Source organism: Cetorhinus maximus, chromosome 12 (assembly GCF_964194155.1).
Source record: "Cetorhinus maximus chromosome 12, sCetMax3.hap1.1, whole genome shotgun sequence".
In the NCBI taxonomy this organism is placed as follows: Eukaryota; Metazoa; Chordata; class Chondrichthyes; order Lamniformes; family Cetorhinidae; genus Cetorhinus; species Cetorhinus maximus.
In genome coordinates this window covers 62,732,591-62,753,678 of record NC_135890.1, presented here as the reverse complement: position 1 = coordinate 62,753,678, position 21,088 = coordinate 62,732,591, and the positions used below count along the sequence as shown (strand labels likewise).

The window sequence follows — 21,088 nt, the reverse complement described above, 5'->3', positions numbered from 1 at the left end:
GTGGCTTGGACTAATAATCTGAAGATATGAGTTCAAATTCTACCACGGCATCTGGATAATTTAAATGTATTTAAATTAATTAAATCAATCTGAAATTGATTGAGGAGCTACCGGATTGTTGTAAAACCCTGTTGGAAATCTGCTGTCCTTATTCGTGACTCCAGATCAACAGTAATATAGCAGACTCTGCCTTCAGAAATGGCCTAGCAAGCCATTCAGTTGTTTCCAAGAAGGTAGTTCACCACCACTTTTCAAGGGCAATTAGAAGTGGACAATAAATGCTGGCCTTACCAGTGATACTCATCCTCTGAATGAAGAAAGGAAAACAAATAATAAATCCACCCTATTGAATCCTTCTATAACTCTATCACTGATTATATTTCAGAGATGAGAGCAAAGACTTAAGATGATGATGATGTTGAATTACTTCACTTACAGCTTCTCATGAGTGACCTCCGTGCTGCAGTTTCCCACATTTTTTCAAAATTCTCACAAATAATTACCAAAAATCAGGAATATAATATACAAAGGAAAACTTAAGTAGAACCAATATCAGGTCAGTGAAATTAACAACCAAATTGTAGATATGGACACAATATGAATCAATAGTCAAATATTAAATGCAACTTATGTTGTAAATATTTTTGCAAAATTCCGATTCTTGATGCAACATATTCTATATTCCCAACAGAGATTAGCAACAGAAAAGTATACTTTCTTGATAAATAATTTGCTCTGGAATATAAATGTCATTTTTATCCAAAATAAACACAACTTTGAAACAGCAACCCCGACACTGCATTTCTTACCCACCTCTAGTTACCCTGATAAATGAATGACTTGCGAAACCACTCCAGTGGGCAACAATGTGTGTAGACAGGAATCAGATAAATGCTGGCCAGAACAAAAACAAAAATACCTGGAAAAACTCAGCAGCATCTGCGGAGAGGGACACAGTTAACGTTTCGAGTCCGTATGACTCTTCATCAGAACTAAGGAAAAATAGAAAAGAGGTGAAATATAAGCTGGTTTAAGGGGGTTGGAACAGGTAGAGCTGGATAGAGGGCCAGTGATAGGTGGAGATTGCCAAAAGATGTCATAGACAAAAGGACAAAGAGGTGTTGACGGTGGTGATATTAGCTAGGAAATGTGCCAATGGGGACATTAAGGGTAGAAAGCAGGACGAGCAAGGGACAGATAGCCCTAGTGGGGGTGGGGTGGGGGCGCATCGAAATAGGCTAAAAGGTAGAGATAAAACAATGGATGGAAATACATTTAAAAATAATGGAAATAGGTGGGAAAAGAAAAATCTATATAAATTATTGGAAAAGGGGGGATCGGAAAGGGGGTGGGGATGGAGAGAGAGTTCATGATCTAAAGTTGCTGAACTCAATATTCAGTCCGGAAGGCTGTAAAGTACCTAGTCGGAAGATGAGGTGCTATTCCTCCAGTTTGTGTTGAGCTTCACTGGAACATTGCAGCAGGCCAAGGACTGACATGTGGGCATGAGAGCAGGGTGGAGTGTTGAAATGGCAAACGACAGGGAGGTCTGGGTCATGCTTGCGGACAGACCGAAGGTGTTCAGCAAATTGGTCACCCAGTCTGCGTTTGGTCTCTCCAATGTAGAGGAAACCGCATTGGGAGCAGCGAATGCAGTAGACTAAATTGAGGGAAGTGCAAGTGAAATGCTGCTTCACTTGAAAGGAGTGTTTGGGCCCTTGGACGGTGAGGAGGGGGGAAGTAAAGGGGCAGGTGTTGCACCTTCTGCCGTTGCATGAGAAGGTACAGTGGGAGGGGGTTGAGGTGCAGGGGGTGATGGAGGAGTGGACCAGGGTGTCCCAGAGGGAACGATCCTTGCGGAATGCCACCGGGGGGGGGGGTGAAGGAAAGATGTGTTTGGTGGTGGCATCATGCTGGAGTTGGCGGAAATGGCGAAGGGTGATCCTTTGAATGCGGAGGCTGGTGGGGTGATAAGTAAGGACAAGGGGGACCCTATTACGGTTCAGGGAGGGAGAGGAAGGTGTGAGGGCGGATGCGCGGGAGATGGGCCGGACACAGTTGAGGGCCCTGTCAACCACCGTGGGTGGAAAACCTCGGTTAAGGAAGAAGGAGGACATGTCAGAGTTTTTCCAGGTATTTTTGTTTTTGTTCTAGATTTCCAGGATCTGCAGTATTTTGCTTTTATCTAAATGCTGGCCAGATATGGGTGGTGGGTTCCCTTCCCTGTAGGTCACTAACCAAACAGTTGGATTTCTAACCATAATCTGGCAGCATTCATTACTGGATTAATTTAAATCAATTTCACATCTTGCCAATGGGAAATTTGAACTCCTCAATTCTGAGTTGTTAGGTCTAGTATCAGGTCCATTTCATTAATGTACTCAACAGGTTATATAATTTCCAAAGTATTACCTCATTTACAACCCTGGCAAAACGCTGGAGGGTAGAAATCACTTCATCATCTCCTTTGCTCAAGGCGAAATTCTAAAAGTGACAAAGGATTTCAGGTTTAGATACAGAGCTATTTGAATGATTTTGTTTTTGAGATTTCTGCTTTTTTACTTTGCTGAAGACATCAACAGCTGGAGTCCAGTTCCAGGTGTGCCAGATGTCTTCCAGTACCTTGTCCAATTCGCCATTCAACACTAGTACAGTTAACAGAGATAATTTTTTCCTTCTGTCTAATTTTAGTGAAAAAGTAGGCAGGGATATAAGGGATTGTTCCTCACTGGTTACTTTCACCGATATATTCATTTAAGTAGCGATCGGGTGTGAAAACAGTCTTGTCAGCGGGCTGTGAGCATGATTCCTGGCCTTACCTGAACATGTATGTCTAGTTATATGTGGGTATCAGGAACAATCAGGAAAGGGAATGACATGCCACTCCCTAATCCAGTGTCAATGAAGTCAACTGTGGCCTTTTTACTGCTGGCCCACTGACTCAGCACCAGTAATCAAACCTCTGGCCTCTGTGGGGCTCTGTGACATGCTGTTTTTACTAAGTGAACCAACAAGTTGCGTTTACTCAGGCAATCGAATTAGGGCATGGAATAAAAATTATTAATATCTTTAAATTTCTTTCTCTGGAATTTTGGTGTAATGTAGGCTGCAAGGGGTCTGCAAGGCAGCTGAACAATTAAATATTTTCATATTAGAAACCTATGGTGTAATGCCAAAACAATTAACTTTAATATTGTAATAGCACCCCTTTGTGGCCATTTGTGTATGTATGTATATAAACCAAAAACCTCAATAAACTAGTTTAGTTGGGTGCTTGAACTCCATGTGCATGCAGTATCTTTTTGTCCTGCACAGCCTGGTGATGAAGATAGGATTACAGATTCTCCAGCCGAACAAATTTAGTTGGAAAAGTTTCCAGCAAACCAGCAGAGAAACTGAGGTTTTTTTGCTGAGAAATAGGTTGAAAAATCTGTTCTTATAGGAAAGGCTGTTTGTACGCATTGGTGGACTGGCCTTTGAAGATGGCTGCATCTCCAGGTATTATTGGGCAACTGGGATCTTCACCCAGTGTCTTTCGGTTCACATGTAGAGCTGCTAGTAATATCCTCAAAGATCCTGATAATCCAACTGTTTATCAGGCAGTGGGGGAAAGGAAAACAACCATTTTTTTCTGACAGAGCAGGCTCACGAGCATTGGGAACGCTCAAAAATTTGTTTGCATCTCCTAAGGCAAATGGCATGGTGCTGTCAGATGTCAGATAACATGTCAGATATCTTGTGAAGCTTGAACAACATTACAATCCCAACATGTTAAGGATTACAAAAAGCTATCGGTTTTGAACAATGAATCAGTTGTCTAGTGAGGACATTGGAGTGTTTGCTGCGGCTTTGAAAAACCTGTCCATTCATTGCGATATTGGAGAATTTCAAGAGAGCGCATTGCAGGACAGATTTATGTGCGGTTTAAAAAGTGAACGGATTTGCAGTAAGTTGCTGACATTGCCAAAGTAACACTTCGACAAAGCTTCCCAAACAGCATTGTACATTGACATGGCAGGACATGACTTGAGAGGAGTAAACAGTGCCAGTCTTCTGCTGAAGTAAATAAGCTGCAGCTGAGTAAGCAGAAGGCCCCAATGGTGGCAGTTAGTAGTAGCTGTGGTATGACCAGTGTTTGGGCCAACATTGGGCACAGAATTATCCATCTGTGAAGGCAGAGGGCTACAGCTGCAAGAAGAAAGGCATCTTGCTGAGGTACATTGGAAGAAGGTAAACAGAGGAAATGCCGGCTGGAGCAAACGGCAGTCACTGCATGTGGTTGTCTCACAACAAAAGGTCAATGAGGGGTCAGTTGAGATCCACACGTTCCAAAGCACATGGATGTCCAGTGGAAATTTGCAGGACATCACAGTCCAAGTAGTTTTGGATGGAGCTCCGGTAAACATGGAGGTTGACATGGGTGCATCAGTTAGCCTGATTCCTGAGTCGCTTATCATGAAAAGTTGAGACAGCATCAACTGGAGAAATCACACATAGAATTACAAAGTTATGGAGGAGAGAAAATTCCCATAATGGGAAGTGTGTCAGTTCCAGTCACATACAAGGACCAATGTGCAAAGTTGCCCATTTTTGAGACGGGTGAAAAACCAGCCCTGTTAAGAAACTGGTTAGCAGCACTCAAAATAAACTGGAACAAGCTTTTCTATTTTGAAGCAAAATTCACAGCAAAAATGACTTGGGTCGCCAAGTGCCCGCAGGTGTTTAGTGAAACTGGCAAACCAATTCAAGGATACAAGAATAAGTACGGGTTCAGAGGAATGCAAGACCAGTTTATTATAGGCCACTGGACCCTTTGCTCTAAGTGAGAAAGTTGGGCAAGAACTGTAAAGACTTGAGACTGAGAATTCTTTGAGGAAAGGGTTGATGAAGGTAGTGCATTGGATGTTGTGTACATGGATTTTAGCAAGGCATTTGACAAGGTCCCACATGGCAGATTGGTCAGGAAAGTAAAAGCCCATGGGATTCAGGGTAATATGGCAAACTGGATAAAAGTTTGGCTTTGTAACAGGAAACAAAGGGTAACGGTCGATGGATGCCCTTGCAAATGGAAAGTTGTCTCAAGTGGTGTTCCACAGGGCTCAGTGTTGGGACCCTTGCTGTTTGTGTTATATATTAACGATTTGGACGTAAATGTGGGGGGCACGATTGGGAAATTTGCAGATGACACAAAGATTGGCCGAGTAGTGGACAGCCATAATCTCCAAAACGATATAGATGGGTTGGTGGAGTGGGCGGTAAAGTGGCAGATGGATTTTAACATAGAGAAGTGTGAGGTCATACATTTAGGGAGGTCAAACAGTTACAGGGATTACACAATAAATGGGAATATACTAAGAGGGGTAGATGAAGTGAGAGATCTTGGTGTACAAGTAGACAGATCCCTGAAGGCAGCAGTTCAAGTAGACAAGGTTGTAAAGAAGGCATATGGAATGCTCTCTTTCATTGGCAGAGGTAAAGAAAATAAAGGTAAGGATATAATGTTGGAATTGTATAAAACACTGGTGAGGCCACAACTTGAGTATTGTGTGCAGTTCTGGTCACCACATTACAGGAAGGACGTAATAGCTCTGGAGAGAGTACAGAGGAGGTTTACAAGAATGTTGCCAGGGTTAGAAAAGTGTAGCTACGAGGAGAGATTGGATAGGTTGGGGTTATTTTCCTCAGAACAAAGGCTGAGAGGTGACTTGATTGAGGTGTACAAAATTATGAGGGGAATAGATAGAGTGGACAGGATAAAATTGTTTCCCTTGGTGGAGAATTCTAGAACCAGGGAACATAGATTCAAGATAAGTGGCAGAAGGTATAGGGGGGACATGAGGAAGAATATTTTTATGCAGAGGGTAGTGGGTGTCTGGAATTTGCTGCCCAAGTTGGTGGTAGAGGCAGAAACTTTAAATTCTTTTAAAAAGTACCTGGATCTGCACCTTAAGTGCTGTAAGCTGCAGGGCTATGGGCCGGGTGCAGGAAGGTGGGATTAGAAAGGGCACCTGGGTGTCCTTGGGCTGGCATGGACAAGATGGGCTGAATGGCTTCCTTCTGTGCTGTAACTTTTCTATGGTTCTATGAGAACATTATCTCTAAGTTAGAGCAGAATAATTGGGCTTCTCCCATAGCGGCAGTACCAAAGTCAGATGTAGTGTAAGAATATGTGGGGATTATAAGGTGACTGTAAATCAGCTCCTGCAGCGTAATCCACCTAATACTTTGACAAATGTAGAGGATGTTGTCAGGAGGCCAGATTTTTTCAAAGTTAGATCTGACAACTGCCTATCTGAAACTGGAGTTAGATGATGAGTCTAGGTCATATTTGACTATTAATACACACATGGGTCTGTTTCAGTTTCATAGGCTGCCATTTGGTGTTTCTTCAGCCCCTGGGATTTTCCAAGGGGCAATGAACCAAATTTTGCAAGGAACTCAGGGAATAGTGCGCTATTTGGATGACATCCTTATTTCAGCTCCAAACAGGCAGAGCCATGCTGGCAGGCTGAAAAGGGTGTTCCAAAGTTTGGAAAAGCATGGAGTTTGGGCAAAGGCACACAAATATGAAAGGTTATTTAGGTTGCAGGGTAGACAATGATGGGTTGCATCCTACCAAGAGTAGGGTAATAAAAAATGTGCCACACCCTCAGAATATCTGAGCTCAGATCTTTTTTTCTTCAGTAAATTCATATGAAATTTAGCAACCTTATTGCATCTAATCAACGAACTCTTGAGGAAGGGTGTTCCATGGGATTGGACAAAGGAGTGTGACAAAACATTCAAGTTGTGTAGAAATAAACTGGTGGATGGTACAATGCTTGTACATTACGATGTATACAAAAAAGATTCAGCTAGCATGTGATGCCTCTCCATATGGAGTCAGTGCTGTGACCTCTCATGTGTTGGATAATTGTGAGGAGAGACAACTGCACTTGCCTCATGTACCCTCAGTGCCAGTGCGCACAGACAGGACATGACGCATTGGTTTTGAGTTTCGGGGTCAGAAAATTTCATACATACTTGTAAACTCATACTTTCATGATTGAAACTGATCGTAAACCACTAATGGCTACTTTGAATCCAAAGTATCCAGTATCAATTTTAGCTGCAGCTCGAATGCAGAGATGGGCTTTGATTTTGTTTGCTTATCAGTACTACATTAAGTACAGACAATTTGAAGATCATTGTAATGCCAATGCAATAGGATAATAGCTATTCATTGTGAAAGATAGCCATTCAAGGTGGTTTGAGGGGTTTCCAATGAATTGAACAACAACTGGCAAAACTCTTGATATCTTGCGTAGCTTGTTTGTTGCTTATGGGTTTACAGAGAAAATTGTGTCAGACAACAAACCTCAGTTTTGTACAGAAGAGTTTGTAAAATTTGTGAGAATGACTGAGGTAAAACACACTAGTGGTCCACCATATCATTCTGCTTCAGATGGAGCAGCAAAATACACAATACAAATTGTTAAACGGTTCTTGTTAAACAAATGCTAGATGCAAATTGGGAGAAATGTCAGCTGTCATTGAATCATAAACTGGCAAACTTTTAATTTATTTATCATAACACACCTCACACTACTACCAGCAGAACACCAGCAGAACTCTTTCTTAAAGACAGCCTAGAACAAAGTTTTCATTGCTGAAACCACATTTAGCCCTGTCAGTAGAAGAAAAACAATCCAGGTAGAAAGAGAGCCATGATAGGGGTAGAGTGAGAGAAACAAGTCTGAAGCTGAACCAGAAGGTTAAGATGAAAGATCATCATAAGTGGTTGAAGTGGCTACCAGAAGAGTCGTGAAAATATATGGTTCTCGCACATATTTGGTCAAGATGTTTGGTAGAAGAAAAGTTAGGTCTGTACATATAGATCAAGCAGAAAATTCAATTGAAAGTCAAGGGCAAAATCAGCCTTTGTTGGAGAAAACATTTCACAGAATCACACAGTGCAGAAGAGGCCCTTCGGCCCATCAAGTCTGCCCCCACACGTCAGAAACAGGCCAGATTGGGTCAAAGTTCTTCCCCAGACTCTGGAAGTTTGAGTCAAGAAAGAAGGTATTCACTTAGGAACAGGAAACCAGTGGTGAAGATAGATTTGAAATAAATGAAAAAACAAGAAATATATAAAAATTGTTTGGAATTTGAACATTGTGTAACTTTTTCATTGAGGGAGTGTATTAGCACCTTTTGTGGCCATTTGTGTATGTATGCATATAAGCCAAAAACCAAAATAAACCAGTTAGGTTTAACATGAACTTCATCTGCACGCACCAGTCTCTTTTTGTCCTGCAAAGATATCACAAATATTAACTCCAATATTAAACATAAATTTTAAGATGCATTTATATTAAAACATTTGCATATCAGGAGTTTTTAATGTAAAGATTGGCAAGAATATATTACATTATAATGTCTGGAGAGGCTCTAAAAGTGCACACTTGGTGTGGACTCCTGAAGGCTGAAATTGAGATCCTGTGTGTTCAAATGCAAACAAAGTAAAAAGTTTGATATACATCAATGGTAAAATTGTAAAATCGTTATTTGTCATTCTTCTGTAGGCAGTGAAAGTAATATGTCAACCTTAGCCCTGTGGCAGCACACCTGCATGAGTCAGAAGGTCATATATTCAATCCCTACTCCACAGACCTGAGCATATAATCCATGCTAACACTTTGATGCAGTACTGAGGGAGCACTGCACTGTCTGATGAGACATTATTGTGTCTTCGTCTGTCCTCTCAGATTGCATACAAGATTCCATAGCACTATTCAAAGAGTTGGGGAGTTCTCCTTGTTGAGCTGGCCAATATTTTTCCTACAACCTACATCACAAATTGATTATAGCTGGTCATTTATTTCCTTGAGGGACCAGTCTTGTGTGCAAATTGGCTGCCACATGTGTCTAAACAACTGTCACTGGACAGCAATTTATTGTATGTGAAGATGGAATTAGGATCTATATGCCTTTTCTTTTAAATGAATGGAGCAATCTCTACCTATGCTGTAGTTAATTTGACATGGTCAAAAGACAGTAATATGGATGCATCTCCCAATATCTCCACTTCTTTCTCTTCTGTACCAAGCAGCGTGAGACAATCCATTTTTTCCACTGTTTTACATCCAACAGATAGTTGCTTCAATAACAAAGACATTTTATGTGTGCAGTTTGTAGTCTGACTCAGTCCATTACCAAGAGCACCAACTAGTTAAGGTGGAAGGTGGCAGAGGTGTGGGGGTGGAATGACACTTGACTCCCAACAGATGAGTACCCAGCTAGATGTCAACCAATGTTCAGAGGCTGAAACTCTCATCTTTGCTCCACTGTCACAAGGTTCAGAATAATGCAGGCTATTTTACAGTCTGAATACTTATTCACAGGATGAACCCATAGAAGTGTACAGCCTCAGTGAACCCGATATCTCTCACTCACTAACTGTAATGAAAATTGACAGCTGAGAAATAACTTGGTACATTCAGGAACCACAAAAGGATTCTTGAACTGAGATTTCAGCAATAGAAACCACTCATAGGGCAGGTCGATCACCCACAGGGTCACCAACCAGGCAGACTGGGCCACCTACAAGACTGGCCATGTCATCTTATACCTTTAAGTGGTTACCATAAAACACCAATATTTCAGGTTTTGTACTTCACAAGGTAATGTTTAAAAGCCTAGTTAACTTAATCACAGTTTAAAATTGGAGAAAATGCATTTGGTTAAATATCAGTTGACTATACACTGGAATAATAATAGTAAAATTTGATGGGAGTGATCAATTTGACCAGTGGTCCATAAGCTTCTATTTGTGAGCATCAGCATACTAGGTCTACAAAAGTGTCATTGAATGAAGGGAATTTGTTGTTTGAAAGAGAAATATTAAAATGTGCAGAAACTGAGCAGAGAAGTGGCATTAAACTGGGTTGTTTGTGCTGCTGCGCATTCACCGACACCCAAAACTGATGGCTAATCAGCTGTTCAGCCCATCATCTCCAATGTATTGTTATTGCTGCCCAGCACTTCTAACAGGTAAGTGGTACCTTGCTCAGTGTCAGCTGGGAGAACAATCTCAATGGGCAGAGAGGCAGAGTCACTGTTAACATGTTAGTGAGTGCAGCACTCCAAAGAGCCATCCTCATCATCCTTTCCAGTTAACCAGGTAGCAATCTCTTAATGGGATTACCCATTCATACATAGATCAAGATTATTACTTTCAACTCCTAGGTTTTTAAACTGAGTTTCTCTGCCCTTACACTAATTTATCACAGTGAGCCTTTATCTGGCACAACTCAAGCTGCTTTAGAAAGTAACCATGAAATAAATATTAGAATAAAAATCTCCACCATGTTCTCACCTGTTTCTCATATGCAAGAAGCTGTTTGGACAGCTGCTGTGTTGCGATACTCATTTCATTCTGCAAAAACAAAAAGTTAAAATGAGAAACTTTCTGCAGAGTAAAGCATTTGTGTAAAGACAATACAATGATGTATCAGGTGATTTGCGAAGTGCCTCAGTACCCCATAACCTACAGCCATCAAGCATATTGGTGCAGAAGGCAACCCCCATCAAAGTGTCAGAAACAGGAATGCATCCATCAATAAGATTAAAGCATCAGTAAGAGTTCCCTAAGATTGTGCATTAATTGTAATTGGTCAATACATTACAATTGACATTACAGGTGTGTGTGGTCTTCATTATTCTATGAATATAACGTAACTCCACATAAGAAATTGCATCATCCTTCAGGGAAAACTCGGGGGTACTGTTCTTTACAAGTTTTACATTGTTGGCATCAGGTACTCGTTGCCTCAAAGCAAATTGCACTCTCTTGTTCCTGCCAAGCAGAAAATCCCAAGTCACATGTACTTCACTGAGAGGAATCCTTGATTAAAATGGACAGATATTCCCATGGCATCAATACACAATTGCAGCTGGAAAAATATAATTTATCCTTAATTTTCTCATTCTTCTGGGGGAGAGTGAACAGCCAGGGGTCGTGGTCCACATTGGTACCAATGACTTAGGTAGGATGTGGTCCTGCAATCAGAATTTAGGGAGTCAGGTAGAAAATTAGCAAGCAGGACCTCAAAAGTAGTAATCTCCTGATTGCTCCCAGTGCCACATGCAATTGAGTACAAAAATAGGAGGATAAGGCAGATGAATGTGTGTCAGGGATTCTGGGACTGGCTCTGGGGGAGATGGCACTTGAATAAGCAGAACGGGTTGCACCTGAACAGAGCTGGGGCTGAGTACCTTGCGAGATGTTTTGCTAGTGCCGTTGGGGCGGCTTTAAATTAACTCGGCAGAGGTGTGGGAACCAGGGGAGAATTTTAGAGAGTAATACCAGGGTGCACAAAATACCGGGAGAGACAGATAGCACTAGAATAGAGAATAGTAAGTTAATAGGAGAGTTGGAGTAAGGGAGAAAGTAATTGAAGGCTAAATCAGAGTTATACTGCATGTATGTGAATGCACAAAGTATAGTAAATTAGATTGGTGAGTCACAGGCGCAGGTTGCCATGATGAATTATGATGTTGTGGCGGTAACAGAGACTTGGCTCAAGGAAGGGCAGGACTGGATGTTAAATATTCCTGGGTACAAGGTGTTCAAAAAAAGTAGGAAAGGAAGAAGGGGAGGCAGTATTGGTTAAGGAGAGCATTGCAGTGCTGGAGAAACAGGATGTTCCAGGGGGTTCAAGGACAGAATCAATTCGGCTAGAACTAAGGAACAAAAAGGGTGCAACCACATTGCTCTGTGTACTCTCTAGACCACACATTAGTAGGAAGGATGTAGTGGAACAAATCTGCAGGGAAATTACAGAGAGATGCAAATTATAACTAGAGTAGTTATAATGGGGGATTTTAATTACCTGTAGACTGGGATAGCGCGAGTGTAAAGGGCAGGGATGGGTATGCATTCTTAGATTGTGTTCAGGAGAATTTTCTACAGCAGTACATGTCCAGTCCAACAAGGAGGCACTCCTAGGCCTGGTTCTTGGAAATTAGATGGGCCAAGTGGATCAAGTGTCAGTGGGGGGAACACTTAGGAGACAATGATCATTGTATCATAAGGTTTAAGATGATGGTAGAAAAAGACAATGGACGATCAAGAGTAAGAATAATTAACTGGGGGAGAGCCGACCTCATTGGGCAAGAACGGAGCTGGGCCAGATAGATTGGAACCAAAGGTTGGCAGGAAAAACTGTAACTGATCAATGTGCTACCTTCAAAAAATAATCAGGCACAGTCAAGATATATTACCTCAAAAAAGGGTAGGGCAAACAAATCCAGAGCTCCCAGGTTGAAAAAGGAGATAGAAATTAAGATAAAGAAGAAAAAGTGTGCTTATGACAGGCGTCAGGCAGAAAATACAATTCAGAATCAGGCTGAATACTGAATGTTCAGAAGGGAGGTGAAGAAGCAAATAAGAGAGTGAAGAGGGATTATGAGAAAAGACTGGCAGCCAACATAAAGGGGAATTACAAAGTCTTCTATAAGCACATTAATAGCAAAACAGTGGTAAAAGGAGGAGTAAGGACAATTATGGACCAAAAAGGGGACTTGCACATGGAGGCCGAGGGCATGGCTGTGGTGTTAAATACTTTGCACCTGTCTTTACCAAGGAGGCAGATGCTACCCGAGGCCATGGTGACAGAGGAGGCAACTCTGTCACTAGAAGGATTCAAAATTGATAAGGAGGTGGTATTGGATAAACAGTTGGTATTTGAAGTTGATAAAAGCATCGGGACCGTATAAGATGCACCCAAGGATATTGAAGGAAGTGAGAGTGGAAATTGCAGGGGCACTGGCCATAATCTTTCAGTCTTCCCAAGGCACAGGGGAGGGGCCAGAGGACTTGAGCCCTTGTTCAGAAAAGGTTGTAAGGATAAACCCAGCAATTACAGATCAGTCAGTTTAACTTCAGTGGTGGGGAAGCCTCTAGAAACAATTATTTGGGATAGAATTAATAGTCACATGGAAAATTGTGGGTGGATTGAGACAGCATGGATTTCTTAAGGGAAGATCGTATTTAACTAACTTGGAGTTTTTTGAGGAGGTAACATAGAGGACTGATGAGGGTAATGATGTTGAGGTGGTGTATATGGATTTCCAAAAGGTACTCGATACAGTGCCATACAACAGGCTTGAGAGAAAAGTTATAGCTCATGGAATGAAAGGGACAACAGCAAGGTGGACACAAAATTGGCAGAGCAATAGGAAACAGAGGGTAATGGTTAATGGATAATTTTCAGGCTGGAGGAAGGTTTGTAGTGGAGTTCCCCAGGGGTCAGTATTGGGACCTTTGCTTTTCCTGATATATATTAATGATCTAGATCTTGGTGTGCAGGGTACAATTTCAAAGTTTGCAGATGATACAAAACTTGGAAGCACTGTGGGCAGATAGGTGGCAGATGAAGTTAAATACGGAGAAGTGTGAGGTGATGCATTTTGGTTGGAAAAACATGGAGAGACTGTACAAAATAAAGGGGTCAACTCAAAAGGGTGTGCAGGAGCATAGGGACCTGGGTGTATATGTGCATAGATCATTAAAGGTGGCAGTACAGGTGGACAGAGAAGTTAAAGCATACAGTATCCTAGGCTTTATTAATAGGGCATAGAGTACAAGAGCAAATAGCTCATGCTGAGCTTGTAAAAGACACTAGTTAGACCTCAACTTCAGTACTGTGTACAGTTCTGGGTGCCACACTTTAGGAAGGATGTGAACGCATTAGAGGGAGTGCAGAAGAGGCTTACAAGAATGGTTCCAGGGATGAGCAGCTTCAGCTATGAGGATAGATTGGAGAGGTTGGGTCTGTTCTCCTTCTAGAGGAGAAGGCTAAGAGGAAATTTGATAGAGGTGTTCAAAATCATGAGGGGGCTGGACAGAGTAGGTAGGAAGAAAGTGTTCCCACTCGGAAAAGGATCAAAAACGAGAGGGTACAGATTTAATGAGATTTGGAAAAGAAGCAAATACAATATAAGAAAAAACTCTCTCACACAGCAAGCAGTTTGGGTGTGGAATGCACTGCCTGGTGGAGGCAGGTTCAATCAAAGCATTCAAGAGGACATTAGTTGATTATTTGAATAGAAACAACATACAGGGTTACAGGGAAAAGGCAGGAGAATGGCACCGAGTCATAATGCTCGTTCGGAGAGCCACTGTAGACACAATGGGCCGATTGGTCTCCTTCTGCACCATAACAACTGTGTGATTCTGAATCGAAAAGGTTGGAAATCACTTGTTTAGCATTTTTACATTCATTCAAATTATTGGATAGTTTGATTTTTTTGTCTTTTTAGAATGTAAGAAATAGTAGCAGGAGTAGGCCACTCCTGCTCCATTATTCAGTAAGATCTCATCTAATCTGATTGAGGCCTTAGTTCCATGTTCCTGTCTGCCCTACATAACCCTGGACTCCCTTATAGATCAAAAATCTGTCTAACCCAGCCTTGAATATGAACCAGCCTCCACTGCTGACTGGGGAAGAGAATTCCAAAGATTAATGATCCTTTGAGAGAAGAAATTCCTCCTCTTCTCTGTCTTAAATGGGAAACCCCCTATTTTTAAACTATGTCCTCTAGTTCTAGATTCCCCGTGAGGGGAAGCATCCTCTCAGTATCCATCGTCAAGCCCCCTTGAAATTTTATATGTTTCAATAAAATCATCTCTCATTGTTCTAAACTCCAATGAGTATAGGCCAATCTGCTCAACCTTTCCTGATAAGACAACCCCTCAGCCTAGTGAACCTTCTCTGAACTGCTTCCAATGAAAATATATCCCTCCTTAAGTCAGGCAACCTAAACTGTTCACAGTACTCAAGGTGTGGTCTCACCAATGCCCTGTACAGTTGTACAAAGATTTCCCTACTTTTATACTCCATCCCCCTTGCAATAAAGGCCAACATTCCATCTGCCTCCCTAGTTACGTGCTTTACTTGCGTGCTGATTGTTTGTGATTCCTGTACAAGGACACTCAGATCCCTCCATATCACAGCATTCTGTAGTCTCTCTATTTAAATAATATTCTGCTTTTCTATTCTTCCTGCCAAAGGAGACAAACTCACACTTTCCCACATTACACTTCATCTGCCAAACTCACTTAACGTATCTACATCCCTTTGCAGACCTTTATATCCACTTCACAAATTGCTTTCCTCCCTATCTTCGCATTGTCAGCAAATTTGGCGACAGAACAGTTAATCCAAGTCATTATTGGAAATCGTAACTAGTTGAGGCTGCAGCACTGTGGCACTCCACTAGTTACGGGTTTGCCATTCTGAAAATGATCCATTTATCCCCACACTATGTTTCCTGTTAGTTAGCCAGTCCCCTATCCATGCTAATATAGCACCCTCAACACCATAAGCTCTTAGCTTGTGTGGCATCCATGACCTTTCATGCGGCACTTTATCGAATGCCTTTTGGAAATCCAAATACACTACATCTACTGGTTCCCCTTTATCCACCCTGTGTTACATCCTCAAAGAACTCTAATAATTTTGTCAAACATGATTTCCCTTTCACAAAACCATGTTGACTCTGCCTGATAGTATTATGATTTTACAAATGTCCTTCTACTACCCCTTTAATAATGGATTCTAGCATTTTTCCAATCACAGACACTAGGCTAACTGTCCTATACTTTCAGCTTTGTGTCTCCCTTCTTTCTTGAATAGAGGGATTACATTTGCATTTTTTCAATCTGCTGGAACCTTTCGTGAACCTAGCAACTTTTGGAAGATTACACCCAATGCATTCACTATCTCTGTAGCCACTTCATTTAAGACTTGAGAATGCAAGCCATCATGTCCAGGGGCAGAATTTTCCCCCCATCAGGGGGGGGTTCAGGAACAGGCACGCGCCGCCATTTTACGTGGGCGGGTCAATTAAGGTCCACCCAGCATGACATCTGCAAGGGAGTGCTATGCGCATGTGCACAAAAGAGCGCACTCATCTCCCTGAGGCTAAGTGCTGCCTCAGGGAGATCGGCTCCATGTTAAAAACTGTTAAGACAGAAAAAAAAAATTTCCCTGACATGTCCCCTCGTGTGATACTGTCACATGAGTTGGGACATGTCCAGCGCTTTTAGTTACACTTTTATTAAATTTTAAAAACCTACGTGAAATCTCAGCCTGCCCATGGATAAGGTTTCATGCTTTTTCCAATGCCTGCCAGGGCTCCCGGCCTGCCCGCCAACCTTAAGGTTGGCCTTTTGGAAATCCAAATACGCTACATCTACTGGTTCCCCTTTATCCACCCTGTGTTACATCCTCAAAGAACTCTAATAAATTTGTCAAACATGATTTCCCTTTCACAAAACCATGTTGACTCTGCCTGATAGTATTATGATTTTACAAATCAGGAGAGAGATCGGATGACGAAGAGCTTTTAACCGGAGCTGATTGGGATTAAAAGGCGGCAAGGCCCGAGCCCCCCCACTCGCCGACCAGGAAATCCTGGCCCAGGGGATTTGCTAACCTTAAGTCCCATAAGTATTCCCATTACTTTATCTCCAGCTATCATGATTGTTTTAAGTTCTTCCCTCCCTTTTGCCTCTTGATTTTTTACTATTCTTGGGATGCTTTTTGTGTCTTTCACTGTGAAGACAGATACAAATTACTTGTTCAAAGTCTCTGCCATTTCCTTGTTTCCCATTATTAATTCCCCAGTCTCTCACTATAAGGGACTATAAGGGAATTTGCTCCGGTTGCAATAAAACAGCAATGATCTTTATACATTTCATTTTATGTGCTTTCATTTGATCCTTTTATTGTGACCATCACTGTCTGAAAGACAATGTTAATGGTTAAACAAAATCTCATGGAACTCACATTCTGTCTGAGTACAGTTAAAACATATTTACCACAAACTTAAGGAGTTTTATAGTAACCAAGCATTCTTCCATTGCACAAGATCACACATAAAAAAACATACTGTGGAAACTGAGAAGACCCGGATTCTGATGTGATGAGCTTGACAAACTATATCACTTGAACTGAAAATGGTCATGGCTCTCACGAAAGGGAAATGACCTGTGAAAGCACAGAAGCTAGTGCTACGATAGCTTAAGTGAAAACCTCCATATACTGAATAAGAGATCATAAAACATGGGTTCCAAGACCCTCGCGCTGTTGTGCAGTTGAGGAATGCATAGTAAGTTACATTTTGCTATATGTAAACATCATGAAGGTAAAACACAGGACTACATTAAAGGGGGGGAGCGCCATGCTGCAGAGAGAGCCAAGTGATTTTCAGCCATAAGTAACAGGTGAATAATCCTTCATAGCCTCCTCCTCAGGTCTCCACCACTTTAGCCAATTCAATTCACTCCAAATATCAATAAAATCAAAAGTTCACAGGATACAGCAAAGACTATGAGCCCCAATAACATCCTGGCTGAAGTGCTGAGGACTTATGCTCCAGAATTAACTGTGCTCCTAGCCAAGCTGTTTCAGTATAATTACAACATTATCTACCCAAAAATGTGGAAAATCCAAAAGTGGAAAACTCCCCAGGTACACCTTGTCGATAAAATATAGGTCCTACTCAATTCAGCCAATTACCTCCTATCAGCCTGCTCTCAATCATCAGTAAACTGATGTTGTTGTTGACAGTGCTATCATGTGGCACTTACTCACCAATAACCTACTCATTGGTCCTCAGTTTGAATTCCACCTGAAGCTCACATTTCCAGACCTTAGTAAAGTATTGCTCCAAACATGGACAAAGAACTGAGTTCCAGAGATGAGACAAGACTGACTGTCTTTAACAAGGCAGTGTTTGACTGAGTGCTGCATCAAGAATAAAATTGAAGTCAATGGGAATAGAGGGAAAACTCTCCATTTGTTGGAGTAATACCTAACCCAAGGGAAGATTGGTTGTGGTTGTTGGTGGCTAATCATCTCAGCCCCAGGACATCGCTTACAGGAGTACAGTGTCTGAGGCCCAACCATCTTCAGATGCTTCAATAATCTTCCCTCCATCAAAAGATTAGAAGTGGGAATGTTCGCTGATTACACAGTATTCATAACCACTTACAGCTCCTTAGATAATGAACCAGTTCGTGCCCACATGCAGCAAAACCTGGACAACATTCAGGGTTTGGGCTGATAATGGGTAAGTAACATTCACACCACACGTGACAGGTAATGGCCACCCCACAATCAGAGAGAATTAACCATCATGCTTGGCTCTCAGCATCAGTACCATGGCTGAAAGCCCAACTTCAACATGGTAAGGGTTACCATTGATTAGAAACTTAATTGGACTAGTCATATAAATATTGGCTATAACAGCAGGTCAAAGGCTGGGAACTCTGTAGCAAGTAACTCACCTCCTGACTCCCCAAGAGCCTGTTTACTATCACAAGGCACAAGTCAGGATGCTAACTGTATATTAATTATGTTTAATTGTACGCAGGTAGTGGGCATTAACTGGAGATTCACTTGGGCCCTATAATTAGACACAGACTGAACTATGGTTGTTGGATTAGGTGATGTTTGCTTGTAATGTGTATTTCTATAAATAATCGCTTATAAAAGTAGTCTGTAAAGATTGGCTCCAATTCTATCCTTCATCTGGCTTTCTGGAATATAACACAGGAACGAAATGGAATATTCTCCACTCGCCTGGATGAGTACAGCTCCAACAACAGTGAAGAAGCCCAACTTCATTGACAACCCACCCAACACTTTAAACTTTCATTCCACCACTGGTGTACCATAGCTGTATCTTACAAACATGTGACCTCGGCCGCCTAGAAGGGCAACTAGTAGCCATATGGGATACCACCACTTGCAAGTACTTCTCCAAGTCATCCTCCATTCACAACTCCTTAGATAATGAACCTGTTCGTGCCCACATGCAGCAAAACCTGGACAACATTCAGGGTTTGGCCTGATAAGGGGTAAGTAACATTCACGCCACACATGACGGGTAATGGCCACCCCACAATCAGAGAGAATTAACCATTGTGCTTGGCTCTCAGCATCAGTACCATGGCTGAAACCCCAACTTCAACATGGTAGGGGATACCATTGATTAGAAACTTAATTGGACTAGTCATATAAATATTGGCTACAATAGCAGGTCAGAGGCTGGGAACTCTGTAGCAAGTAACTCACCTCCTGACTCCCCAAGAGCCCTGACTTTGGAAATATATGCCGTTCCTTCTTCGCCTGATCAAAATCCTGCAACACACTACCTAACCACACTGTGGGAGAACCTTCACCAAACGGACTGCAACAGTTTGAGAAGGAGGCTCCTAACCACCTTGTCAAAGGCAATTAGGTACAGGCAATATAAAATCTTGCCTTGCCAATGGTGCTCACATGTCAAGAACAAGTTAAAATAAAACACTGAGTGACTTTGAAGAGCTCAATTCTTAAAGAATCACATTACTGAGCTCTGCACAAACAGTTTTGGAAACCGCATGATCACCCGGGAAACGGGTGTTGGTAGCTGAAATAGGTGTGACATTTTGTATAAGTTTTGACACTGGGTGCCGAATAAACTAAAAGCCAAGGTTGAGGTGACCATATGCTGTCATGGGAACACTTGGCAAATGAACAAAGGCAAGGGTAGAAGTGCTCATGACTAATTAGAACTTTGGTTATTATAATGGTAATATTAAAGTTTCTTTAAAGACTTCTGAGAGGCAAAAAAGTGGTACTAAGTTGGAAAATGCACAGCTGGCTTAGTGTAGACAAGAGCACACAACTTCTCAAGGGCCTTTAGGATTGGCAATAAATGCTGGCCCAACCGCAAGGCCTACATCCCATGAATGAGTTAAAAAACGGGGCGAATAGAGCTCCACAGTGAGGCTTTATACACAGGAACAGTGAAAGAGCAACTCACTTAAGCTTGGCAAGGAAAGGATCCAGGTGCCCAGAGGTGACAGGACATGTTAAATCTGTACATCTGGAGCTGAACAAATGAGGATTAAAATGGACAGATGTGAGATTAAAATTGAAGAATGGGTGCAAGTTTCACATATTGGGTTTTAAAATATTTAGAAGAGGGATGGAAAACGAAGTCTCGGGAAATGTATTATCATAAGAAAGGAAGCACTTTGGAAGGTGATCTGAACAACACCATTAATTAAGCAACAGTATAGGTTCAAATCAATTTGAACTAAAATCTGTTAGCATGGGAGGAAAATAGCAATTACCAGTGTTAAACATTCAAATGAGAAAAGGTCAGCAGATAAAATTATTGAAGGAAAGATAAATTTGGGGGAGGCTCTTTCCACCTTGGCCTACAAATTTCTCCTTTCAAGTTTATTTCCAATTCCAATACATACTCTGTTTACAATGAATTATAGCAATGTGCATCTAAGTCAGATGAAGAGGTTCCTGAACTTCCAGTCTTATTGAGAATGTATAAATGCCTATCCTCATTCTTTGTCCTTTATTTAGCTCAGGTTGGCAGTATATGGTCGACAGCTAAAGGGAGTGGCTGGATGAGGTTTAACTCTCATATTTGCTGTATGCTTCACAATAAGTTAATCTATTTTTGGAGAAAGGTCATACATTGCAATCGCACCTCCTCCTCCTAATTAGAATGCAAAGTAGCTGAATCATGAAAGATGAGAGATATGGAGTTCTAGATTATAGACTCAAAATTCTTACGCATTGATATAAATCAACAAGAAAAAATAGTCACCAAGATAGACCTACCTGAGCACCATACACCCTCTGCATGGCCTGCAACAGCTGGTTTGTATATTCAGTTAGCGTGCCTGCATCTTCCTCAAATACACTCAGCAGGGAACGTGTCTAAAACAAGACAGACAACACATTTTAACCTCTTGCAAATGCACAAAGGACAGGTTTATCAGCTTTTGTAATATCTGAAATTAACAAAACTTTCCCAAATGTGCTCACTCTGTAAGGAGAATCAGTTCTGTATTAATGTCCAACATATTAATCCAATACCCAGCCAACAGTAATTATACCTCACTGCCCCACAAATTGCACAACAGACAATGACCTGACAGTACAAGATCCTGGACTGCAGGCATTATCCTGCCACTGTGCAAAATCCTGAACTACAGAAGCCGTCTGATTATAGTATATCCTCTACT

At 41.6% G+C, this 21,088-nt stretch overlaps 1 protein-coding gene across 2 annotated transcripts in view; it reads right to left on the bottom strand.

The window, feature by feature from the left end:
- appl2 (adaptor protein, phosphotyrosine interaction, PH domain and leucine zipper containing 2) overlaps positions 1-20,788 on the bottom strand; it is a 128,131-nt gene extending 107,343 nt beyond the window's left edge. Inside the window, exons 1-3 of one of the 2 annotated variants that reach the window (XM_078553757.1) lie at positions 20,682-20,788; positions 10,358-10,417; positions 2,413-2,484 (exon numbers count right to left, since the gene is read on the bottom strand). In XM_078553757.1, the coding sequence (XP_078409883.1) occupies positions 2,413-2,484; positions 10,358-10,417; positions 20,682-20,705 (156 nt within the window). In that variant the 5' untranslated portion in view covers positions 20,706-20,788. The remainder of the gene's footprint in view (positions 1-2,412; positions 2,485-10,357; positions 10,418-20,681) is intronic. The other variant, XM_078553759.1, reaches the window with a different exon arrangement.
- Between the last annotated feature and the right edge of the window lie 300 nt (positions 20,789-21,088).